Source organism: Pogona vitticeps, chromosome 3 (assembly GCF_051106095.1).
Source record: "Pogona vitticeps strain Pit_001003342236 chromosome 3, PviZW2.1, whole genome shotgun sequence".
NCBI classification, from domain to species: Eukaryota; Metazoa; Chordata; class Lepidosauria; order Squamata; family Agamidae; genus Pogona; species Pogona vitticeps.
This window is the reverse complement of record NC_135785.1, coordinates 94,917,781-94,945,370: the sequence shown is the minus strand read 5'-3', so window position 1 is coordinate 94,945,370 and position 27,590 is coordinate 94,917,781. Positions and strand designations below refer to the sequence as shown.

General features: G+C 43.9%; 1 protein-coding gene across 5 annotated transcripts in view; it reads right to left on the bottom strand.

The window, feature by feature from the left end:
• The window catches only part of CTNNA3 (catenin alpha 3), a 1,002,073-nt gene that overhangs the window by 780,866 nt on the left and 193,617 nt on the right, over nucleotides 1-27,590 (bottom strand). For all 5 annotated transcript variants that reach the window (XM_072995177.2, XM_072995180.2, XM_072995179.2 and 2 more), the window contains one exon: nucleotides 14,093-14,296. In XM_072995177.2, the coding sequence (XP_072851278.2) occupies nucleotides 14,093-14,296 (204 nt within the window). The remainder of the gene's footprint in view (nucleotides 1-14,092; nucleotides 14,297-27,590) is intronic.

Below are 27,590 nucleotides of genomic sequence, written 5' to 3'. Positions count from 1 at the left end.
GTGCTTTAGACTCCCCTCTCAGTCCATGAATTACATTTGATCGTAGCAAAGAAGCTGAAAAATACAGTAACTGTCTTTATCAAAATAAAGGACATTCTCTGGGTTCTTGCTGGTGTTGAGATACAATCTCTTTATCTGCAGTTCTTGAGCTGAACCTCTCATCTAGTTTTCTCTGAGTTTATGGTTTTCACTTCCTTTCTCTCTTGAGACCCATGAACTAATCCTTGAAAGGACATTTTAATTAGAGTTTAGTTTCAGACATGTTATTAACTGCTGCTCACTAAGGTGGCCTTAGCTCAGTGCTTATGTAAGAAACAGACCTGCTAGGCAATGCCTGTTTGTTTAAGACCAAAGTGACAACATTCCTAAATGAATCACTGAAGTACAGTATAGCCAAAATTTATAGGGCTAAACAATCTCCCTCATGATTCCCAGAATACGTTCTTGGGGATTCAAAATGTTTTTTTCTCTTTTTTTAGTAAGAGTTATGACCAGAAATTGAAGCTGGTAAAGAGAAGATGAGCGGTATTTTAAACTGATATTTAGAAATTACATTAATAAAAGGTAAAGGTTCCCCTTGACAATTTTTGTACAGTCATGTCCGACTCTAGGGAGCGGCGCTCATCCCGCTCTTCAAGCCATAGAGCCAGCGTTTTGTCCGAAGACAATCTTTCTGTGGTCATATGGCCAGTGTGATTTAGACACGGAACACTGTTTACCTTCCCACCGAGATGGTACTTATTTATCTACTCGCATTTGCATGCTTTCGAACCGCTAGGTTGGCGGGAGCTGGGACAAGCAACGGGCGCTCACTCCGTCGCGTGGATTCGATCTTACGACTGCTTGGTCTTCTGACCCTGCAGCACAGGCTTCTGCAGTTTAGCCCACAGCGCCACCACCATTAATAAATAATAATAAAATTAAAACAACAACACCACAGCTACATTTGGCTAAACATATCCTCAGGAGCTATTCACACTTTTAATCAAATGTATTTTTAAATGGGGAAAGTTTTTACATATTCTGTAGAACATGGCTGTACAGTGATCAAGCTAATCTGAATATCTGTTAATACCACATTCCATAAAATGGTGCCACTACCAAGAAAGCTTTAGGTACAACATGAGAAATGCCTGTGGCCAAATTTGCATCTAGGAAGAGACCTTGAGGCTGCATTCGAGTGGTGGACAAGACAAAAACTATGTGGGCATGGCCAGCTATTACTTATTCAGAGGTACAACTGGAAAGAATGACATGCAACGACTACCGGAAAAGCATGTTATGCATGTCTCCTCAAAAATAAACAGGAGTTAATTACTCAGAAGAAAACATGGGCAGCAGTTTCAAAGAGTATCCAGATATTTGCCACTTTGCATTTCTGGGGAGCATCTCAAAACCATTCATCTAAGTAATTATAAGCAATTAATTATAAGTAATTCTTATAAGCAACAGTTTTAGATGCCCTCACAAAAACAAGCACCTGAACTCTAGATAATTTTTAGGCTCTAGATGACTCAGAATTAATTCTGATGAGCAGATACTTTCAGAGACTTTTCAACATTGACTATTTTTTGCATGTCATTTCAGAAAAAAACCTTTGCAGATCATGGTTAATCATGTCCAAAAATAGAGCAACAGATAAAGATAGCAGTCCAGGAGTTGCTTCATAGCATACTATTCTAAAGATTACCAATGTATAAATAATAAAGAAAGGAACAGAAAGCGCGAGAGAAATTGTTCCAGAGATGCCTGGAGGTCTGTGTAGCCCTCCAGAAAGGAAAATAAAATAAAAGATATAGCAAGTTGGAATATATACAAAAGGCAATCCAGCACAGATGACTTGTGACCGCAGCAGTCCACCACTCCCAACTGTCAGAGATAAGGGTGCTAAAGTAACCTGTCTTCAATCCATGAGCTGCCTATGCACACTAGAAATTTTAAAGATAGTGAGAAAAATTAGGGAAACTAATCAGAGGTAAATGGCATAGTTTCAGAAAGAGAAGATGTACAAACAGATAATCTTCACTGGATTAGGGTGGATAAGTAAACCTCACCAAACCAGTCCATGGACAGGACTGTTGCCATGGCTCTGCAGACTTTGTGGCCACATATATATGTTCACAAGCCTGGGAGATCTGAATTAGTGCCTCAGAAAACTAGAGAACACTCAGGCTCCCTACATATTATTTTGTGCTAGAAAACCACCTCAGAATAGCCATTAAGAAGCTCCGTTACCGTTTCATTCTGGACCACTGGTCTCATTTAGCCCAGGCTATCAACTCAGGTAATAACAAAAAAAATTGGGAGGTGGTTTCAGGTTCTTCCATTTTTAATAAGAAATCACAGGGCCTTCCCTATATGCCAGCTGGGACATGGGAACATGGCCATTTTTTATGATAGCTGCAAGTCCACAGTGCCACTAATCTGCTTCTACCCAGATTTCTCCCGGAATGGTCCCCAGTCACAACTAGTGAAATTAAAAAGCTCATAGGACATCTTAGAATAGGAAAAGCATCAGGTCTGGATGCCCTTTCTCCAGAACTGCTAAAGGCTGACCCTGATGTGGGCCCCTGTTCTCGCCACTTTATTTACATCTGTTAACCGATCTGGTATCATGCCCAAAGCATGGATGCAAGCCACAGTGATTCCCATCCATAAGAAGGGTGATAAGAATTCCCCTGCAAATTATAGACCAATAAGCCTTGTGGCCATCACTGGAAAGTTGTATGCCAGCTACCTACTTAAAAAATTACACGACTGACTTCTAGACCAAGACACCCTGGGCCCTAACAAGCGGGTTTTAAGGCAGGAAAGTCTACACTAGACCATTGTATGATCCTATCACATCTGATCTCCAAATATGCTTTGCAGCATAACACTCGTCTATTTGCAGCTTTCTTAGACCTAAAAGGGGCCTTTGAATCCGTTGACAGAGATATCCTATGGCTAAAGCTCTTGAGGCTGGGCATAGGTAGGAGGCTCCTCTTTCTGATTCAAAAACTCCATGCGGGCTCTACCTGTTGGATAAAAATGTTGACACAGGGGGCCCTTTCTAGTCAGATTTTCTCCAACAGAGGAGTGAAGCAAGGCCGTGTTCTGGCGCCAAATCTGTTTAATTTATTAATGTTCTTGCCCCACATAGTATCAACAGCCACAGCCCCAAACTAGGCCCTATACAGATTCCAATCCTATTATATGCAGATGACATGGTTCTCCTGTCCCACACAAGGGTCGGTCTAAAATGGCTAGTTAGCAGATGCCATGACTACTTGAAACGTAACATGATGATATTGAAGAAGAGTGGGATTTGTAGTCTGAAGAAAATGGAGTCTGTTAGGTTCGAAGTGGAATGAGTGAAGGCATTGGAATGCAGTACGTAAAGGCTGGGAGACTTTTTTCCCTAATTTACAGCTAGGCTGAGTGAATTCCTGATGAGGGTGCAAGGACGACAGAGGCCAGTGTGAAGACTCAACACATTCCAATCTAATTAGCAAAAGGATAACACACCTGCATCTTCATGAGACTTGGGGGGTGGAGAGTGGTGTTACACCTCTGTGAAGTAATTGGTTTACAGCCATAAAGGAGGAGGTCCTAGGAATGTAGGAAAAGATGTAGGAGAGGAGGTGTAGAGAGCTTTTCTTAGCTTATGCCAAGCTAGGAATGATTCATGATGGATTGTGTTATCTACCTGGATGTTTACAGAATGTAGAATGGTAAGGAGAAGGAGGGGTGGGATTAGCCCACCACAGCTTAGATTTTAGTGTTTCTTATTTTTAATAAGAAATAACAGCTTTATTTTACTATTGTATCCTTTGAACCTTTTATTAAGCTATTGCTTATGCAAACAAACTGTTTCTATGAATCGTTATTTTCTTAATAAAAAATAATTATTCAAAACCTCATTGAGGACTAGTCTCTTGGATCAAGCAGGGTTAGGTTAAATCCAGAGGAGTGGAATGGCCACTAACTAGTTACTACAGAGAAGTCCTATCTATCTGAGCTGTTGTGAGTTCTGAGGAACCACAAAACCCATGCTTAAGTACTTTCAAAGTACTGGATAAAGTGAGGTGTTTTGCAAAGGTCAGGATTGTCCAAGGCACAGGTGCTATGCACTACTGAGGACTTACCTCAGTGCAAAGTGATATATTTGTGGCCTCAGTGGCTCCCAAAGCGAATGCCATACTCTCCTTAGGGAGTTTTGGTCATCACAAGCGCCAACTAAATTTTGAAAAATCTAAAATTATAGTCTTTGGCAAAGCATGGAAACCCTTTTCCTGGTCTTTCAACGGCAACTCTATCCAGCAGGTCAGAGAGTTTAAGTATTTGGGTGTCTTTTTTCATTATAGATACACTTGGCCGACGCACTGGCAGACAATGATTCAGTCAGCAAAGCTTTCAGCGCAGGCTATCTTATGCTTCCATCGGACTTGGGGCCATTCGTACATCCCTGCTGCGCTGCAGATTTTTAATGCCAAATCTGCAGCACAGCTTCTTTATGATGCCTCCATCTGGATGGAGCTCCATGGAAAGGGTCCAATCAACATTCCTGTACAAAATCTTTGGCCTGCCTTGCTGTGTCTCCTGTGCAACCCTGTGCCTTGAAGGTGGCCGACACAGGATTGAGACCCTGGCTTTGCTCAGATTGTTTAAATACTGGGTCAGAATCTGTTTCATCTCAGCCCAGAACATCCTATTCCAAGCACTGCTTTTTGAAAGTGTACTTCCAAAAGGTTTGGCCCTATTTATCAATAAAATCAGATCTGCTGGGCTCAATACCCCTATCCCAGGTATTCCGTACAATAAAAAACAGAGGGATATTGAGTGACAAACCCTGCAAAGCGCTGCACAAAGGGTCTGCTCCCTGTTATATTTTCAGTTGCCCCTCTCCCATGGCAGAAGACCGAATTACCTCTATCTTTTAGATTTCCCCCAATATGGATGGGCATTCACCCTTGCTAGGTGCAATATTGCACCTTCGAACCTAGCACAGGGCAGATACTGTATACTGGTTTACCCACAGAATGAGAGGCTGCCTTTGTGGTCAAGGAGTGGTTGAATCCTTGCAGCATATGTTGTTTTACTGTATCTTGTATAAGGATATTGGCCTGTCTTATCTGAGCACCTTCCTTTCCTTCCATTCTGGATGGGACGACCCAAGAAAGATTTGACACCTCCTAGGTGACACTATTAAGGAACTTACCCTGACAACAGCCAGAATACATCCACTCCATCATGCAGAGGTGACGTATTGTGTTGTCACTGAATGCCGAGCCCTAAGGATGCTATTTGGCTGTTCCCTGCCACATGTTAACTGCTGAATGTTTTATTTGCATTTTAGTGTGTTTTAATTTTGTACAGTATGCCAATAAAGGTTTCTGTCTGCCTGTCACTCTATCCATTGAGAATCCATTGTATAACATAGGGAGCCTTTTTATATTTCTTCTGTGCAGGGAGAGCTGTGAAGAGCAAACAGACAAATCTATTTTTCTTTAAATTAAAAGAAGAATAGAGTGTTGGCAGCTGTGATCAGTGGTGCAGTGATAGCAGGTCCTGCCAGGTTGTCATCCCAGTACTTCTGGGGCAGCCATGACCCCCCCCCGCTGGATTGCTGTCCACCCTTCAGCTGCACATCTGTCCTCAGTTCCACTCCATCACTGCACATGGCTATGAAGGAAGGCTGCATCCTGCAAATGACAGGGTGTGCATCTCTTTCTTTGGGCTAAACCAAATTAACCTTTAGTTAATTACTATTTTTTAAATAATGTTTTATTATTTGTAATAATGTTCCACTTTGGCTTTCAACTTGCTTTATCCCAGGAATGGGGGAGGAACAGTTCCCACCTCCTTCACACATCACTCCTTACTGGGAGCGAAAGAGAGCAAATGGGGTTGCCACTGAAGATGGTTCATTAGGTTCATTATTGGGGACCCAAGGAGAAAGAGTGGGTGGTGGGTGAGGTGCAAAGAAGACTTAAAGCAGCAGCTAATATTGCAGCAGCAGCTCAGATCACTCCAAGCACCAGGGCATGCTGAGGCCAACTCCATCTCTGCTGCTGCTCTCTAGGTTCTGAGACATGAGACACCGCTACCACTGCTTCCATTCCTGCTTCTGTCAACTCCCAAGTCCCAGACTGACAAGAGTGGGGTAAAAGAAGCATGGGAACAAGTGTGAGTGTAGTGGGAGATATGCATGCTGTTCTATGCTGCTCCTGCTCCTGCTCCTGCTCCTGTCTGGGGAAAGGCAGGAGACAGAATCAGGCTGGTTGCTGCACTGAGGATCCCCTCACAATGGGAAAGCACAAGAAGGAGGGGGGGTCTCCTCTTCCTCCCTTAAACTGAGCAAAGTTGGTGGTCCCTGCCATGCAGGGAGGTAAGGCGTGTGTCTCTCTCTTCTCCCATTCCCCATACCCACATGGTCCTCACATGCACAGCTCCACCTCTTCCGGACTCCCTGCCCAAAATCTAGCAGCAGTCCCTCCAAGTCCTGTGCAAGTTTGTGTTTGAAAGGAAAGGCCCAGCAGTTCAAAGGACAACAGTCGATCCCCATTTTACACTCCAGACGTTCAGTTACTTGCTATTAAAATTGACCAATGTCTCTCTCTCCATTCTTCACCAGAAGATCTAGAAAAATAAAACTTTCATACTTGGAAATGAGGCCTTCTCTGTACAGTGTCTAGACAGTTTAAACATGAATAAACTGTTGACTCTTTTACTTCAAAGGTGGCATGAGAAGAGCAGGTGCTCTCTCCCAACTCCTTTCTGGATTATTCACAAAATTCTTCAAGAATTCAATGTCTGACAAAGCTAAAGTAAAATATAAAATATTTGCAAACTCTACCGTTGATGCCACAGTTGGATGTGACTGCATTCTTATGCAGACATGACCAGCTTCTTTGAGGATGTCTTCTTCCTACCCAAATTTACGTTCTTCCTACATTAAATACAGACTTTTGGATGTATCTTCAATCATTTAAATAAGTGCCCCTTGTGACATATGGGATAAGAGAATGTAGGGACAATTTGTATACAAATTAGTATATGAGTTGAATGTAGTATTCAGCAAAACCAGACTGCAGCTCTTGGGAAAATATGACATGTTTTCTGACACTGACGTTGATCAACTTCTGCAAATTACCACTCTTCTTCATGAATTTCAAAAAAAGACTTAGCCTCGCCCTGCATTCATCACTCAGCAGAACTCAAAACAAAATAAGAAACTGAAAACTCATTTTTAATGTATAACCTTATAAGCCTGTAAATCTTACGGGGGCAGGGGGAAGGGGAGGAAAATGACTGCTAGGGGTGTGGTGCAAGTCTCATGGAGGGACACTGCACTTCTGAATTTGTCACTATGCTTCTGGCTGTGAGATTAAATTTTAATGTACAAAACTATATCCCAGTCTGGGTTATGGTGACATGCAATCTGTTTGTTCACCTTGTGCATGCATATCTTCAGCAGAACAATATAAATTGTCTTCTGATAGGAAACATGTTCTGCAATAAAGCTGCATAGCTGTAAGACAAGAGGAAATTAGATGTGCCCTTAGAGAGTGTGGAAAGGCAATCTTATAATTCTTAGTGTGATGCTGGGGCCTCTTCTTGTCATCACTCTACTGTGTCCTTTGACAATTTTGGACTCCCAACCTCCAACAGCCATATCTCTTAGTATGCAACCATCATAACTTAGACATTATTTAAAACATTTCCTAACTTTTTCCCCCACAGAATAGCTTCTGCCAGGACATTCAAGACTATTATGCTGATTGAAGCAATCATCTTAGTGCTTATGCAAATGAATCCTGGGTGTGTGGCAGCTTCTGGAAACTTGATTGCTCGGTGGCTTGTGACAATCAAATTCTAAACCTCTATGAGGCTCTGGCAGTCATCATGATGAAAAATTACAGCAAGAATGCAATGTCTTGCCTGCTCACCCTTTTGTATAAGGCAGCTTCTCCTTTGATTCAGGCACCCCTTCCTCTGTGCTTCAGCCGCATTTCACTTTCATTTTGTGTATACTGCGTGCTAAACTTTTCACATAGTTGCTACTTCAAAGACACAGGAATTAACATGTAGAGCAGCAGAAGCTCATTTTTTGAAATAATACTGCAGGCATCATTGTAGACGGAAGACTTAGCAAGTGGCATTAAACTAGGTTAGAGCAACTTGGAAATATGAGAGAGGCTTCAGTCTTCTGGTAACTGAGGTTTGAACAACTATATAACTCTGGGGGTTCAGTGCCTCCCACAGATACAACAGATCCCAAGCTTGGAAAAGCTCCTTTTTTGGAATATGACTCACCCAGTCCACCCAGGGACTTATAGAAGCTGTGCCAATATTTTCAAGTCCCAAGATGCCCTTTCTAACCTGCCAGAGCTTGACCTACTCTTCCTACAAGGATGAGAGTACGCCAAGAAATGAAGAGAACTGCTTGCTTAGCAGAAGCACACTGAAATGCTCGGGGCTCTTCATTTCTCATTGATATAGCTCTCAGTGGTATGGATGGACCAATCTGTTGGGGCTTTTTTTTCCTGTCACTTTCGCATGAATTCACAGGGGAATCTGTTTCATACACGCACATCGACCTCCAAATGTTTCTTAAGAAACTGCATACATACCTTAGTCTTCAATGTATTTTTATGCAATCCACATTCTTCACAATACTGTATGTATTTGTGCATGCATTTGCCCTAAAATATGCATTTTATCCTAAATGCATGCTTTTATATGCATTTTAGCCTAAAATACACACTGTCATTTTATTTTATTTTAGCCATCTCTGCCTCAATTTTTAAAGAAATGTAGAACTTTAAGAATAACTTATGAATTGGCATATTGTTCTGGAAAGTACAAAAGACATTTGTTCACTGAGAGAAGAGCATTCAGTCCTCCCTTCCTCCATGAAGACAGCAGCAAGTTTGAAGAAAAGAAACTCCTGCTCTCAAGCAGGCTGTACTGATGAGCAAGAATCCTCGAAAACTGGAGAGTCTGATTGTACGTAGAGCCTACAGGAGAGTAGGAACTCCTCTTCCTCAGACAGAATACTTTCCACGTGGAGAAATCAGGGACAGAGAAGGGAGGGGCTAGTCACACTTTTCCACACATATTGATAAGCAGTGGTCCCCAACTTATCAGAGTTGAGTTTTGTTGTTATCAGTGCTCTGGAGGGCTAAATTGGCATGATGGCTGCCATGTTGGGGTTGCCTTCTTTGACCCAGCAAGCTCTGCGTGGAAGGAGGAGCTTTCTACACTTCCAAAGCCAATCAATAGGGCCAGCTAGTAGGCAGGGCTTGATCTGGAGGGTATAAAAAGAGCCAGAGTCACCGAGCTGGCCTCTTTCATTATTGGCTCAGAGATGTTTCACATTTCCATCACCTTCCAGTGACATAAATTCACATGGTTAACTCCAATTCTGTTACTCAAGTTATCATAAGCCAGTAAGCAGATTGCCTGATGGGTCATCCATACTCTATCAGGACTTCTGGGGAGCTGTAATCAATAAAGTTGTGGCCAGTTTTGTTCCAAATAAAGTTGAGGCCATCTGACCTGTTATAGTTCTCCCGTCTCCCCGTTGACCAACCAGAGCCACTGTGCTCAAATGATGCTGAGTAATACTGAGTAGAAAATGAGGAGGAATTAAAGAACCTCTTAATGCGGGTCAAACAGGAGAGCGCAAAAAAATGGCCTGAAGCTCAACGTCAAAAAAACTAAGATCATGGCCACTGGCCCCATCACCTCCTGGCAAATAGAAGGGGAAGATATAGAGGCAGTGACAGATTTTACCTTCTTGGCCTCCATGATCACTGCAGATGGTGACAGCAGCCACGAAATTAAAAGACACCTGCTTCTTGGGAGGAAAGCAATGACAAACCTAGACAGCATCTTAAAAAGCAGAGACATTACCTTGCCGACAAAGGTCCACAAAGTCAAAGCTATGGTTTTTCCAGTAGCGATGTATGGAAGTAAGAGCTGGACCATAAAGAAGGCTGAATTGATGCTTTTGAATTGTGGTGCTGGAAGAGACTCTTAAGAGTCCCCTGGACTGCAAAGAGAACAAACCTTTCCATTCTGAAGGAAATCAACCCGGAGTGCTCACTGGAAGGACAGACAGATCCTGAAGCTGAGGCAACAATACTTTAGCCATCTCATGAGAAGACTCCCTGGAAAAGACCCTGATGTTGGGAAAGAGTGAAGGCAAGAGAAGAAGGGGACAACAGAGGAAGAGATGGTTGAACAGTGCCATCAAAGCTACCAACATGAATTTGACCAATCTCCGGGAAGCAGTGGAAGACAGGAAGGCCTGGCGTGCTCTGGTCCATGGGGTCACAAAGAGTCGGACTTGACTTAATGATTAACAACAACAACTAATACTGAGTAATGCCTTTGTATGCAAAGAGAAGATCATCCAAGTGTACGAAGGCACACAGGTGTGTGCTGATGAAAAGACCATCTAATTAAGACATAAGACTACCTTTCAAATTCTTCCACAGATAACAAAAGTGCAGTAAGTGTCAAAGTAATAAGCACTTCTCAGCTTATACCAGTAGTCTGTACACAACATTTTTCAAAGTTAGTCAGATGTGGGGCAAATAAACTTTTCCTCCCAATTACCTTCAGTTAATCTTTGTACAATATTGTGCCATGCTATTCCAAGAAAATATCATGCAGGCCTACAGTAGATGTTTCAGATTCATGTACAAATTCATTATGCATTACCATCAAAAATGAATAACATATTTGATAATATTAATAAAACCGTGTTGTGGCATATAGCTGGATAATTTTTAAAAGATTACCAATAATAATAATAATATTATACCAGACAATTGTTCAAAAATTAATTTTATTCTAAATATTCTACTTTGGTTTACCCTAATAATGTAGTGGATGGCTGAGATTGTACACAGATGAAGTACTAAACAGAGATATCCTCAAGTAGGATTGCTCATTAAAACTGCCAGGAACACAGATGTTGAAGAAACACGAAATTTGGTGGTTGTTCTCAGAATGTAAGTGCATTCCTTCTGTTCTTTCCACAAAGCCTTCTAGTGAGGGAGCCTTCCGGCAATGCACAACTGGGGGGAAGAAACCTAGTTATGAAAGCATTGCCAATACAGTGTTGCTTCTTGACAGGAGGTTTGGGTGAGTGTTCAAATGCTCTACAAACCAACACGTGAATGCTGAGAAGTAGCATGACCTGAAATGCAATGCAGGAAGACCTACATCCTGCTGCTTGCGAATCCCCCTGACTAGCTTTCTAAAAACCAACAGTAAAAGAGAGCTGCAATTCTTCAGTAGCATCTTCTGACAAACATTGAGACGGTAACAGCATTTTTATTTGCATAAAAGTGAACATTACTTGTACTCTATGTTTGGCTTTTAATTGGTTGTTTGGGGTAGGTGGTATTGTTTAATTGTTGATTGTGCATTGCTCCGAGCACCCACAGTGGGCAAAACAGCAAACTAAGAACACTTCGAATTACAAATACATATAAATTAAAATGAAATAAAAATAAGGTTACAAACAGATATCAGCACAAAGTAGTAGTATCTTCACCGTCACAGAAAACTAAATAAGTTCCTTTGCAATTCATTCGGCTACTTTAACAACAAAGGCACTATGAAGGCAAGGAATCCCAATATCCTAAGTTGTGGCAAGAATCCTATTGGGGATTTACACTGGTATAACTACATAAATGGCAGTTATGAAATGCCGCCAATTAATAAGTTGCCTGTCACATTCCTGGGCATGTGCCAAATCACACAATGGGCATGCCTCCAGGAAAGGGAGCGACAACATGTTAAGTACCAGGAATTAGCTACTGGAATTTATGTTATTACATTTACACCAGCCTAAACACTCAATAAGATTCTGGTCATTGTCTCCAAAGAACTGAGAAGTGTTTATTTGAAGAAGTGTATCTTGATACAGACACAAACTATAGATTACAGAGACAATGAGTTCAAATGATATTAGTGTTCCAGACGTCCGATTCAGACAGGCCTTCGTGTCTGAGAAATCAGACCCACAAACAAAGCCTTGTATTCAGTTCCAGCATTATGGAATGTATGTAATGAATAATTCATGTATAATTCAACCCTCAGGGAAAGAAACAGTTAAAACAATTCCAGCTAAAATAATAATACATATCCTTCCTCTTAACCCATGCCCTCTTCTTGTTTGTTGCTTCTCCTGTGCTGAATTTTAAATTGTAAGTCCATTGGGGCAGCTTCATGCCCTTTTTGACCCCACAAAATGTCACACATCTTGAGAGCAATACAGGAGAAGTAATAAATATTATCTAAGATGCTGATATATTGTTTAAATATGGCAGGCAGCATGAAAATTGATTAACAAAATAAACACAATGGCAATAATAACAATTGGTCAGTAGTATATTTGTTAAATATGAATCACATAATGGGAAAACGTTTGTAGATGTATTTTGAGGTAGATATGGAAGTTGTAAAGGTACTTTAAAACTATGATCACTCACCTTATTTTTTTAAAAAAAACCTATGTGACTTAATCAGCAATACAATAATGGTTCACAAAAAAATCACTTTCTTTGACTCAAAAGGAAAAAAAGGATCAACAGGAAAAATACTTTTTATTTTTAAATACAAAGTTGTCATGTTGAGTATTAAAAAAAAGATGTAGCTGACTTACACAGTTATAAGATGGCCAGAATCCTATTGATATTTGTGGAAGATTTGTGTAACTTGCTATGGCTAATTATGGCTAACTAATGAGGTGATGGGGCACATTTCAGTTGCACGCTTGGTCACACATCCAATTGCACAGATGAAATGCAGTCCGTCACCTCATCAACCACACAAGCTGCACAATCTTATGTAAAAATCCAACAAAATGTTGGCTGATAAATACTGAAAGCACTACATGATTTTTCTATGAAAAAGAAAATATCTGGGACAACACACAAACAAATTTAGCAGTAACAGTCTGTGCTCCTGAAAAACAAGAAAGCCTCACATTTTTTCGCAGCACAAAAAACAATACTTTCTCAACAAAATTAATTGGCAAATTGACTTCTTAAGTGCCTTTAGATTAAAATAACATATCTGCTCAATGCAGAGGTCTCCAGATAAAACACTGCACTGAATGATTTCATTTACTGAAGTTGTTGACAGCTGTCTTTCTACTACTTTTTTATTGCCAGCAACTTCCACTTCATAGAAGTTTAGTTTACAGTCTCAATCCTGCTTGAGGCAAACGTTTTAGACTACAACTCCCATAATTCTCTTGGGTCATGTGGACTGGGACCTCTGGGATCTGAAGTCCAAAAACATCTGGAGATAATAACTATTGAACCCATCAAATTTTTTAAATTACTGGTAGCCAAAATTAGCACCCCAAAGCTAGGATTACAACATAGGGCAACTCAACACAAAGGCACTGACCTCCATGGCTAAGCCACTACCTCAGTGGACCCTCCTACACATTGAATGGCTTTTTAAAAAGCCCAAACCTTCTGTCCCTGCAGTGCAAAACATCAGAAGAGAAACGTGTGACAGAAGCCACACACACTGAATCAAAGAGGTGTTCCTCTGCAGCCCCTCCTTCTTTTCTTGCATGCCAACTACAAGGGGAGACCCTCAGAACCAAGGCATGATAGGAAGGTAGCCTCTGAGTCCATCTGTTTCAGAACATTGGTGAACTCAGAAACTGTCTTTTCCATCATGCCTTGGTTCTGAGGATTTCCCCTAGGGATCTATCTGGACTGCTCTGGACCCTAAAACCTCTGGACTAGGAGGACAAGATTTTTAAAAGGAGGCAGTCCCACCCAATGGCCATCTTAGGTTGGTAGCTGGGGTGGGCAGAAGAGGACAAAATTAATACAGCATCCCTTGATTCATTTTGCACAACTGATGTTGATTTTCCACTTGCACAACACATCAAGCATTCTGAGAACAGACAATAAATAACTAAACACTTCTCAGAAAACTTTTGACTACACTTGACTATCAAAGTACAAGACAAAAGATACAAATGCCTTGTGGAATAATGTCACAGAAAAAGCAATGGAAAAACAGGCTAACAAATAAGAAGGGCAAAAAAATATATATCACTCACATTATTCATGCACTCTGAAAGGAGATCTTGGAGAGCCTGGCGAATAGCATTACACTCAGTGATGATTCGCTCACGGTGCAGATCACGTGTGCACGAAGAATCAGCTAATAAAGCAGCACCACTGATAATTCCTTCTAAACGTTTTTCCAGTGATGGTCTTATTTTGTCTTCATTCATCGTAAGAGGATCCAAGGCAACCAAATGCTAGGGGAGAAGAATGAAATGGGTGAGGGGAAAGGAAATTAGCAAGGACATTCTAGCCATTTTGCATAGATAAATGGCATATTTACATTATTTTGGTATTCAGTATAGCCATCCTGCCTGTATGAATCTTTCCTGCTGGTTTGGAGCATCTTTAACCTTCCCTTCTGAATGGGAACAACAACAACAAATCAAGGAGAAATAATGAACTCAGAGGTTTAGCTCAAAAATCTCCTTCATAAATTTTAGTTCATGTGACAGATAACATCACGTGTCCTTTGGGAGACGAGCAGAGGACACTACCACTCAGTACAAATTGTCCTAGTAAGAAGGAACTGAACTGAGGAGAAACTCCTGTCACAATGCCTTGTTAAAATGCTTTTCGGTCTGTAAAATAAGAATAAATAGTTTTGAAAATAGTTTTAACTTGGCCTTTCCCAACAAAAGCCCATCCAGATATTTTGGACTATAAATCCCATTGGCCTTTTCCACTGGCCCTGCTGGATAAGACTAATAGGAGCTGTAGTTCAAAACACAAGGGTAGGTGAGTCAGGTTGAGGAAGGTTGTTCTACATAAAAAAATATTAGAACATAGGGAGATAATTATAACTTCATTAACACGCTTTCTCACCGCTGCTGTGTCTACCTTCCTCTTCAAAAGAATATGTGCTAGTAGAAGCAGAAGCAAGCTGTATAGTCCTGTCCCACTGTTTACCTGAAAACAAGGTCTGAAGAGATCTTATTGAAATTCACAAAGTCTTTTTACACAACCTTACATTCATGTAAGCACACATTTTCATGATGTATTCTAATATGAGGTTGTGGCACTGTTTTGTATTCAGCATTCACAGGAAGAACATGCCACGGCACATTAAAATACCTCATGAATGTAACTTGCAAAACATTAATGTTCCCTATGCATAGTAATAGATTAACAAAACAATATTGCATAATTACTGTATATGGGAGCAGACTGGACTGTCACATAGCAGAAGATATCTGTCTACAAGATGTAATGCTTCATATTTTCCATGTATAGCCTAAAAATCTCATCTGATCCCTTAGATTCATAACAAGTAAACATTCATTACCACCACTACCATTCCAAAAGAGTGTACTTAAATATAATACAACTGACAACTTCATAGCTGCTGCCGGAATCATAGACTTTAATATAGGGTAGTAAAGAAAAAGATAGAAATATCTGAAATGTGACCTTATCAAAGGATGCCAAAAAATTTATTCTATTAAGAGGAGTGACCAATGAAGACACGTGAAAAGAAGTGGACAATAACCACAAAATCAGAGAACTCATCAAATGCAGACAGCTAGAATACTTTAGCCACAGAATGGGAATCAAAAAGAGCAGATTGTTACAGCTGATTGTTCAAGGTAAAATAAATAGGAAAAGACAGGAAAGAGAAGACCTTATTGGCTGAATAACAAAGGAGACTGGTCTGAATGCAACACAATACAGTTGCCACATCCAATGTTGAAATAATCAATCCAGTCTCTGGTAGAAGGAAAACCACAAAAAGCATACCCCTTGAATAGCTGCTTAAACAATCACATGTTTCATTATTTTCAGTCTCTTAACATTTCCTGTCTTTTAGTGGAAGACAGTACAAGACTTGAGACAGCATCTGCTTAATACAGCTTTCCTTTTCAACATGGTGGGGCTGCTATCAGGAAGAACCCATAGGTATTAAGGATCTGCTTACCATACACACTTTTATAAAGCCCACCAACTGTTACCTTAGGGTTCACTGTCCTAATGGACAGCCAAATGGGGAAGATGCTTGAAATGTTCTTTGTTGATGGGGGTTAATGGAGTAGCTTCGCATAAAAAAGAATGGTGCCATTCTCTAGTTATCCTTGTCATCTGAGACTTATTGGAGGCATGTCAGGTAATAGCAGCTGGTTTTAAACTGAGAGTACTGTTCAGTGGAGCTCTCCCTGATTTGATCTGTTGTTTCTTTTTTATTGATATATTTCTTTAATTCGGCTTTAGGTGTTATCTGTAATTGTTCTGCCTTGGGCTTACTATAGTTAGTCATCTGAGTGCCACTTTGATGGAAAAGTAATATGCAATTTTAAATAAATAAATAAATAAATAAATAAATAAATAAATAAATAAATAAATAAATAAATAAATAAATAAATAAATAAATAAATAAATAAATAAATAAATAAATAAGGAAGCAGTTTATGCATTTTGTAAAGTGAGATTTCTTTTTTCTGGGTGAAAATCACATATCAAGAGGCACCCTCTCTTCCGAAAGAGAGGAACAGCATTCAGTCAAATTGCTTAATTTGCAAAATGAAATAATATTGTTTTGCTTATCAAAAGCATTGCCAATTTTTAGTGTATAAGGTAAACTAGCTTCTAAACTAATGAAGATAGCATTAGAAATTCATCAATTTATTGCATTGTTCCGACCCACCCCAAAATTCTTCTCCTTCTCCTTCTCCTTCTCCTTCTCCTTCTCCTTCTCCTTCTCCTTCTCCTTCTCCTTATATTGTTGTTGTTGTTGTTGTTGTTGTTGTTGTTGTTGTTGTTGTTGTTGTTGTTGTTGTTGTTGTTGTTGTTGTTGTACCCAGCAAGGGAATGATACAGGGTTTTAACAGAAAGTTGCACACCAGAAAGGAATCTCCTTGGGACTGTTTCCAAACTACAGTAGAAATGCATAAAAATTAGCAATATTTAATTAAACAAGGTATCTCTTTCCTTGTGTCTTTTTTCATCAAAGAAATCCAAGGAGCTAGCGCACCACAACATTCCCTTCCTTTGCGGAAGGAGTATTTCGAGGAATGCTATATCATAGAGCGATATAATGAAAATATGCACATTGTATCATACATAGCAGCTGAATTCCTGTTGATTAGCATAAACTAAATTATAACTTCCCATTGATTCTTTCCTGGCAGACAAAGCATTCCTGCCACAATACTCAGGGATGTACACAACATACATCAAGCCAGTGTGACTCCACACACATACACAGAGATTACAGCAACAGTTTGTTTACTCTGGAGGATTGAACTGGTTGTCACAATTTGGCTTACTCTAAGCAACAGGACTTTGGCCATCATATGAAAGAACAAATTAAAATCCAAATCTAAATTTCCCAAAACAGGAGTTATTATAGCCTTCTCTATCTCCTTATTTCCAGTCAAACATAATAAATAACTTCTGTTAGTTGGTTCTTAAATAATTATTTTAGCCTCTACTAATGTGTATATTTCATGGGTGAGATTTTACAGACTACATAAGAACACAAGAAGAGCCCTGCTAGATCAGGGCAAGGGCCCATCTAGTCCAGCTTCCTGTATCTCACAGTGGCCCCACCAGATGCCTCTGGGACCACATGAGACAACTTGTAGATACCGTATTTTTCGCTCCATAAGACACACCTCTCCATAAGACGCACCAAATTTTTAGGAGAAGAAAACAGGAAAAAAATCTGTTTTCTTCTCCTAAAAATTGGTGAGCCTTATGGAGAGGTCTGTCTTATGGAACACAACCCAGGACCCTTTGGAGGCTCACCCAGACCCCCTGAAGACCAGAGGGGGCAAAATCACCACCTTCTGGGGCTCTTTTGAGGTTTGGAAAGCTTCAGAAGAGCCCCAGAAGGTGGCAATTTCGCCCCCTCTAACCTGGTGGGGGGGCAGGGTGAGCCTCCAAAGGGTCCTAGAGTGTGTTCCAGGACCCTTTAGAGACTCACCCTGCCCCCCCGAGGGTCAGAGGGGACAAAATCGCCACCTGGGCTCTTTTAAGGCTTGGGAAGCTTCAAAAGAGCCCCAGAAGGTGGCAATTTTGCCCCCCTGGACCCGTGGGGGGGTGGGGGTAGCATGGCAAGGGTCCGAGTGGGCCTTACAGACCCTTGCCACGCTACCCCCACCCACGGGGCCAGCATGGGCGAAATAGCGACCTTCCAGGACCTTTTGAGAAGCTTTCCAGCCTCTCAAAAGGTCCTGGGAGCTGCCGATTTCGCCTGCGCTGGCCCTGGGGGGGGGTAGCGTGGCAAGAGTCTGAGGGGGCCTTCCAGACCCTTGCCACGCTACTCCCACACACCCCCACGGGGCCAGCATGGGCGAAATAGCGACCTTCCAGGACCTTTTGAGAAGCTTTCCAGCCTCTCAAAAGGTCCTGGGAGCTGGCGATTTCGCCTGCGCTGGCCCCGCAGGGGGGTAGCATGGCAAGAGTCTGAGGGGGCCTTCCAGACCCTTGCCACGCTACTCCCACACCCCCCCCACGGGGCCAGCATGGGCGAAATAGCGACCTTCCAGGACCTTTTGAGAAGCTTTCCAGGCTCTCAAAAGGTCCTGGGAGCTGGCGATTTCGCCAGGGCTGGCCCCGTGGGGGGGTGGGGGCAGCCTGGCAAGGGTCCTGGGAGGCTCCCTTGGACCCTTGCCACGCTACCCCCACCACCCCTACGGGGCCAGGGGGGTAAAATCGCCAGCTTCTGGGAGTGTTTGGAGGTTCCCCAAGCCTCCAAACACTCCCAGAACCTGGCAATTTCACCAGGGCTGGCCCCGTGGGGACATGGGGGCAGCCTGGCAAGGGTCCTGGGAGGCTCCCTTGGACCCTTGCCACGCTACCCCCCACCCACTCCCCACGGGGCCAGGGGGGGTAAAATCACCAGCTTCTGGGAGTGTTTGGAGGTTCCCCAAGCCTCCAAACACTCCCAGAACCTGGCGATTTCACCAGGGCTGGCCCCGTGGGGAGGTGGGGGCAGCCTGGCAAGGGTCCTGGGAGGCTCCCTTGGACCCTTGCCACGCTACCCCCCCCCACGGGGCCAGGGGGAGTAAAATCGCCAGCTTCTGGGAGTGTTTGGAGGCTCCCCAAGCCTCCAAACACTCCCAGAACCTGGCGATTTCGCCAGGGCTGGCCCCGTGGGGAGGTGGAGGCAGCCTGGCAAGGGTCCTGGGAGGCTCCCTTGGACCCTTGCCACGCTACCCCCCACCCCCCCACGGGGCCAGGGGGGGTAAAATCGCCAGCTTCTGGGAGTGTTTGGAGGCTCCCCAAGCCTCCAAACACTCCCAGAACCTGGCGTTTTCGCCAGGGCTGGCCCCGTGGGGAGGTGGGGGCAGCCTGGCAAGGGTCCTGGGAGGCTCCCTTGGACGCTTGCCACGCTACCTCCACCCCCCCCACGGGGCCAGGGGGGTAAAATCGCCAGCTTCTGGGAGTGTTTGGAGGCTCCCCAAGCCTCCAAACACTCCCAGAACCTGGCGATTTTGCCGGTGGGAGGAGCGTCGCAAGGGTCTGAGTGAGCTTCCAGGGCCCTTGCAACGTTCCCCCCACCAGGAAGCTGGCGATTTCGCCTGCGCTGGCCCCGTGGGGGGGTGGGGGAGCATTGCAAGGCTCCTGGAAGGCTCCCTCGGACCCTTGCGACGCTCCCCCCCACAGGGCCAGTGGGGGCGAAGTCACCACCTTCGCACCATAAGACGCACAGACTTTCTACCCCCGTTTTGGAGGGGAAAAAAGTGCGTCTTATGGTGCAAAAAATACGGTACTTTTCTCCTAATACCCCTCCCCTGCATCTGGCATTTGGAGGTACCTTCCTTTGAAGCCTGGAGATTATACATCCCCATCATGACTTGTAACCTGCAATGGACTTTATCTCAAAGAATCTGCCCAATCCCCTTTTAAAGGCATCTAATCCAGATGCCATCACCACATCCTGTGGCAAGGAATTCCACAGACTAACAACACGCTGGGTAAAGAAATATTTTCTTTTGTCTATTCTCACTCTCTCACACTCAATTTGAGTGGATGTCCCCTGGTTCTGGTATTGTGTGAGAGGAAAAAAAGCTTCCCTCTATCCACTTTATCCATCCCCTGCATAATTTTATATGTCTCAATCATATCTCCACTCAGGCACCTTTTCTCTAGAGTCTAGAGAAAAGGCGCTTGAGGGGAGACATAATTGAGATTGAGTCTAGACTAAACAGCCTCAAATGCTGTACCTTTTCCTCATAAGGGAGGTGCCCCAGCCCAATAATCATTTTAGTCACTCTCTTCTGCACCTTCTCCAGTTCCATTGTGTCTTTTTTGAGGTGCAGTACAGTAAAGTAACCCTACTTTACATTTGGAGCTGGCAAGCAATGAATTCCTTGCAGTCAATTCCTTTCTTCAATCACCAAGGTACCATTAACCTACAATTGCAATCATAATATAATGAGGAAAAACTTCACATCTTTGGCTATGTAACTGAACCTGTTTTCACTTACTTTCATAGATACAGCATATGGTTTCATTTCTTCAGTGTGTTTTCTACCATGAGGCAGTAGTTTGCAGCATTTTTTTAACAGAACAGAAAGGAACAATGTTAGTTCCTTTGAGATAATAAGGAAATAAAGAGTTATGTACAAAATACCAAACTACTGAGGGTGGGTGGGTTTGTAATTATAATTTATTAAATTGTTTTCCCCAAAAAATCTACAAAATGGTCCACATCATATATTGCCTCGCTTCTAAAAAAAATATTTTCCAATAAAGTCATAAATAGGGGTAGAATGATTAATAAATGTTAACTTCTTTACACCAGATGCAAAAGCAGACTGGAATTCAAAGAGAAAACATTCTTACTGGAGGAATATATGGCAAAACAGTATGCTCAGTATGGTGTGTAGCGGATATAGTGATGGACTAGGATCCTGGAGAACAGGTTTCGATTCCCCTCTCAGCCGTGGAAACTCACTAGGAAAGTCGAACTGGTAACAGGGCTCCTTAAATTCTATACTTCCCTTGAAAATTCTGTCAGGGTTATTATAAATCGGTTTTTATTTGACAGCACATAACAAGAACAACTGGCAAAACAGGACATCCAGTGTGGTACAGTGATAGGGTGAGCAACTAGAATTCAGGGGGACTGCATTTGAATCCTCACTCAACCATAGAAATTCCTGAGTGGGGCATAGAGTGACACTGCTAAAACCACTCCTTAAATCTCTCACTCACCTTGAAGAACCATATTAGCAGGACTTGAAAAATGCACTCGTCCACTCTTCTGTGATGAATGAAAAATGTTGCTGGACAAGTCACAGCTCCCTTCCTCCTTGCCTCCTTCCCCTCCTCCTGTCTCTCTCTCTCTAATCCTGCAGTCCTCCCCTCCCCCTCCCACTGCAAAAGGAAAACTGCCCTCTTCTTGTGAGAAGAGAGTTCAAGTGGCACATAGAAATACAGCTCTGCAGGAGAAGGTAGAGTAATCCAATGCTGGAGAATATGAAGATTCCCTGATCCCAATTTCAACCCAAACGAGGACACATCCTGGGGTCCAAGGAAACCGTGGCTCCCTAAGAGGTTGGGTGCTTTTGCTTTCAGTTTAATTTTTGCTGGAGACATTCAAAAGAAAGGCATTCAAAATAAAAGCTTCATGACGCCACAGATATGCAGGTAATAAAGCAGGTAATACATCAACCCAAGTCTGAGGGTGTGAAAGGGGTTTCAGCCAGATGAATCTGATCAAAAATAAATTCAGATCATGTTTAGAGACTGAAAGCTTAGATGACCTTTTATGATGGTGAATCTAAATTTTCACCCTACGAGCTGCTTGTAGCCAACAGGCTGCCAGCAGATGATCCAATGATTATTGGCTTCAGCTCTGCTCTCAGATACAGTTAGCAGCGGACACAGGTAACATCAAAGGAATGTATGATGGTATCAAGCAGGCTTTAGGTCCAATAAAGAAGAAATCTGCTTCATTGAAGTCTGGTACAGGTGTGATCATCCAGGACCGAGCACAGCAGATGGAACGCTGGGTGTAGCACTACTCTAAGCTATATTCCAGAGAGAATGTAGTAACCGAAGAAGCATTAAATAACATTGAGTGCCTGCCTATCTTGGAAGAGCTGGACAGCGAACCAACCTTAGCAGAAATAAATGCGGCCTTGGATTCCCTCGCCTCCGGCAAGGCACCTAGAAAGGATAACATCCCTGTTGAATTGCTAAAGTGCTGTAAAGAGATCATTACCACCGAACTGTATGAAGTCTTTCGTCTTTGCTGGAGGGAAGGTGGAGTACCACAGGACATGAAGGATGCAAACATTGTCACATTATACAAGAACAAAGGAGACGGGGTGACTGCAATAACTACCGTGGCATCTCTCTTCTTAGCGTTGCAGGGAAGCTGCTTGCCCGTGTTGTGCTGAAGAGGCTCCAGGTGCTTGCAGACAGAGTCTATCCAGAATCACAGTGTGGATTTCGAGCTAATAGATCCACCACTGACATGGTATTCTCCCTCAGACAATTGCAGGAGAAATGCAGGGAACAACAACAGCCACTCTTTGTGGCCTTCATAGATCTCAGAAAGGCCTTTGATTTGATTAGCAGGGATGGCCTTTTTAAAATACTTCCCAAGATTGGATGTCCACCTCAACTTCTTCACATCATCAGGTCCTTCCATGAGGGAATGAAAGGCATAGTAGTTTTTGATGGCTCAACATCAGATCCCTTTAACATCCGGAGTGGAGTGAAACAGGGCTGTGTCCTCGCACCAACACTTTTTGGGATCTTTTTCGCTGTCATGCTGAAGCATGCCTTTGGAACTGCAACAGAAGGTGTCTATCTCCGGACTAGATCAGATGGAAAGCTCTTTAATCTCTCTAGATTGAGAGTGAGGACCAAAGTCCAGCTGAAATGCATATGGGACTTCCTCTTCGCAGATGATGCAGCCATTGTTGCCCACTCTGATGAAGACCTCCAACAACTCATGAACTATTTTAGCAAGGCCTGCGAAGACTTTGGACTAACAATCAGCCTGAGGAAAACACAAGTCATGGGCCAGGGTGTGGACTCACCTCCCTCTATTACCATCTCCACACAAGAATTGGAGGCTGTTCATGACTTTGCGTACTTTGGCTCAATGATCTCTGACACACTGTCTCTAGATGTCAAGCTGGATAAACACACTGGCAAAGCAGCTACCATGTTCTCTAGACTCAGAAAGAGAGTATGGCTCAGTAAGAAGCTGATGACATATACCAAGATCCAGGTCTATAGAGCCTGTGTCCTGAGCATACTCCTGTACTGCAGTGAGTCCTGGACCCTTTGTGCATGGCAGGAGAGGAAGCTGAGCACCTTCCATATGCGTTGCCTCCAACACATTTTTGGTATCACCTGGCAGGACAAAGTTCCAAATAGAATAGTTCTAGAATGAGCTGGAATCTTTAGCATATATACATTACTGAAACAGTGATGTCTACATTGGCTTGGGCATGTCATGAGAATGGCTGATGGTTGGATTCCAAAGGATCTCCTGTATGGAGAATTAGTGCAGGGAAATCACCCCAGAAGGAGACCACAGCTGCGATACAAGGACATCTGCAAGTGGGATCTGAGGGCCTTAGGAATGGACCTCAACAGATGGGAAACCTTGACATCTGAGCATTCAGCCTGGAGGCAGGTGTTGCATCACGGCCTCTCCCAATTTGAAGATACCCTTGTCCAGCAGGCCGAGGCAAAGAGGAAGTCACAAAAGCAAAATCAGGGAGCTGGACAGGGGGCAGGCTGGATTTGTGTTCAGTGTGGAAGGGATTGTCACTCTCGAATTGGCCTTCTCAGCCACACTAGACGCTGTTCCAAGTCCTCCATACAGAGCATGTTACCATAGTCTTTCAAGACTGAAGGATGCCTTACCTTAGTCCGTTCATGCTGACTGGTGAAATTTTTTGACTGACTGCTGAGACATCAAGCCCTGCATATTAGGGTCAATGGAAGTCAGTTCAGAATTGATGACACATAACAACAATTTCCAAGACAGAATTGTTAAGATGGGATGGGCAACTCACAGCCCTCTAGATGCTTTTGGATTGCACCTCCTGTAAGTCCTCCCAGCAGACCCAACAAAGAGAGATAACAGAAGCTGCTGTCTAGCAATATCTAGAGGAGCAAAGTATGCTCATCTCCTACCAAGAAAGCAAGAACATTAGGTTGCCTAACTCTGGAATTCTCAAGTGCCTGTAAGTATCATATGCATAAAGTGATGAAGTTCTGCAAGAATGGTTGCAAACTGATTAACTTACTCTTACATGTTTTAGAAATAAAGTGGCACCACATGGTGTATTGGCAGCTATACTGTATAAATAAATTCCTTTCTTATTTAATAAACTATGTAGATCAAGGATTCAACAAAATAGCCCTATGTTTGATTCCTAGTGGGGTGCCTTCAATTGTAAAAGCAACTCCTATTAAGTAGTATGATTTCTTTGGAAAAAAAAAGAGAGAGAGAGAGAGAGAGATGAGGAAGACTGAAGATAAAGAGTTATTTCATTATCTAGTTGAGCTTATCAATAGGAATCTGATAAATGTTGGGTAATTCTGCATTGATCAGTTTAAAAGAAACAGTAATGAAATCAATATAAATGAGTGAGCATTTGCAGCTGACAGATCTAATGAAACAGATTTTCTAATGTGCTCTGTCTGAGTGCTTCCTGTCTCGCTCCAGTGAAGTTAATGGAGTTGCAAGAAGATTAAAGGTTTGGACTTGATAACTGAATGCTTACGCCCCAATTTTCTTTTCCACTAACTTTCCAGTTTTATGCATCAAGGGATGGCATTATCTTAAATGGTCATCACACCTCTACTCAAATCTTCACATTAGGTTAGAAATGCTTGTGAGTTCCCCAGAACTGGACAAAGATAGTATGGAGGGGTGAGATCATTAAAGCATGCCTTGAAAACAGGTGGGTTTCTACATCACTGCATTCTCACAAGGGGTATCTTTGCCTTCAGACAAGATTAAATCAGCAGTCACAGAAGAAAAGTGGCTCGGTAGTGAAGTCCTGTGACTAAGAGATCAGCCCGACTTATTCTTACAGTTCTTTGGGTTGGTGTCCATGAGTGGAAGGAAAGCATTGCTTAGAAACAGGGCCGGACTGGGACCAAAAATCGGCCCTGGCATTTAGAGCACACAGGCCCACCGGCTGTGGGGACACAGGCCCACCTGGCTTTGGGCCAGGATTGGCCCTATGGACCCCTGAAATGCACCGGGGGGATTTTGAGCGAGGTGCTCTCGCCATCAGCCTGGCCTACCTCACAGGGCTGTAGGGAGGAGGATAAAACTTGGGAGGGAGCCGAGGATATGAACGAAACGAATAAACAGAACCTCCCTGTGCAAGAGGAGTGTATCTTTTCTGCCGCAGCGCATCCTAAGGAGCAGGATAAGAAGGCAACTCGTATCTAAAGCGGGGTTGTGACATTCTCAGGGGACGGTGAAACAAAGACAGCGTAGCCCAGCTCTGATGAGGAAATTTTCACTTAAAAAAAAAACTGGCCAGGAAAGTTGATCTTCCCGGGACCGGATCAGGATCCCTCCGGTCGAGGCTGGGCTTGCTGACGAAACTTCAGCCCAGCCTCGTCAGAGGGGCTTTCCTGGGAGGCAGCGTGGCCACCCCTGCCCGGGAGGAGAGGCTTCCTCGGCTTCCAGTTTCCAATCGGCCCTCCTCACCTCTTCCAGTCCCCCCCTCCGCTCTTTTCCCGTCCTCGCCCCCTTCCTCCTCCTCCTCCCCTCTCCGGGCTCCCCCCCCGGCTTTCCCTCCTCACCCGCCCACCCAGGGAAGGCCGGCCGAGGCGCCCACTCCCTCTCCCGTCCCCCAGCGGTGCGCTTCCCTTTGGAGAGGCAAAGGGTGCCCGGCGAAGGCGACGCGCCCGGGCACCGTGCGCTCTCGGCCACCTGGGCGCCTGTGCAGCGGGCCTGGCCAGGCCGGGGTGGGCGGGCAGTGGGGGAGGATCCGAGGCGAGGCTGCCTCCTCCTCCTCCTGCTGCTGCCGCTCCCGCTTCGCCCTCCGGCCCTCCCCGGCCCTGGCGCGCCAGGGCGAGGAAGCGAGCGAGCGAGCGGGGCGGGGGATGCGCCGGCGAGACCCTCCGGCCGGCCACCAGCACCAGCCGTGGCCCAAGAGCAGCCGGCAGGCAGGCAGGGCCGGGAAGCCGCGGCGTCTCGGCTGCCCGCGCTAGCCTCAAACAAAGCCCCCCGCCGCCGCCGGCTCCGCGGGCGAGGGAGGGAGGCAGAGCGGCCGCGTCACCATGGCCGCCGCCTCCGCTGCCCGGAGCCCGCCTTCGCCGCCACACTAGGAGCCGGGCCTCGCCGTTGCCCCCCCTCGGGCGTGGGTGCGCTCTTGGGCCGGGCGGGGAGGTTGGGGGGGGACACCCCAGCTGGAGGGGGCGGGCGGAGGAGGAAGGAGGAGGAAGAGGAGGAGGCAAGGCAAGGCAAGGCAAGGGGGCGGGGAGGGAAGGCTCCCTTTCGCTCTCTCGCTCGCTTGCTCTCTTTTGGGGAGGGGGGCTCAGCCTGGCCCTGCGCTGAGGCAGGAACCGGCCCTTCTGACCATCGGCCGTTCTGGCATTTGTCAGAAGTGCCAGATGGCCAGTCCGGCCCTGCTTAGAAATGCAAAATCACTCTCCCTCCATTTTCCAGGGCACTGAAATCAAGTAAACGCTGTATCTCAGCTGAAACAAACATGAAATAAAAGTAATTCTGGAAGGTAATATCTTCTACCTATATCAATGGCAGAAACTCTGTAACTCCGAAAATGCATTCTTGTAGTGGTTTTGCATTTTTTTAAAATCATGAGCCTATATCAACCTATCATGAGCCAAAGTCATCAACATATGTAGAGATACCAGCACATTATCAGTACAATGGGATTGTGCACCCTGCCTTGTGCGCCCTGCCTCTTTCATCCCAACATCTACACCCTGATAAGCAAGTAGATTAATTTTCATATCAAGTGAGAGAAATTTGCTGCAGGTGTTTCAAACAGCAGTTCCCATCATGTCCCAGAGTTGACTTTACTAGATAGGGATGATGGCTGTCGTATTCTGAAAATATTTTGACTGCCATACTTTGACCATCCTCGTTCTATGTACTGCATCAGATGAGTTGATATAACGTTGGGCAGGCCACTGCTATCTCCCTATATGTGACACACAGATATCTCAATATTAGTCAAATAATCTGACCACAGCTACAGAGTTTTTTAAAAGCAGGTATGCTCCTAAATACATGCCCAGCTTTAAAAATGAGACTAGGTCACATCCCAAACCATCCATCAATGGAGCTAGAATATATCCATGATTCTTCAAAAAGGATGAGTAAAACAATATCTTGAAAACACTTCTAGCTATGCCAAAGGATCCCCTTTAATGCAACTGGCTGGAATGCAGCAGAATAATTGTCCATCCTTCTTGCAGTGTGATCTTAACTGGCTAAAATGATCAAGGACCAGACAAGTCAAAACCTAAACCAGCTGAAGCTGGACTGAATCTAAGCCCCTCCTTGCCTAGGGATGTTAGAAATTA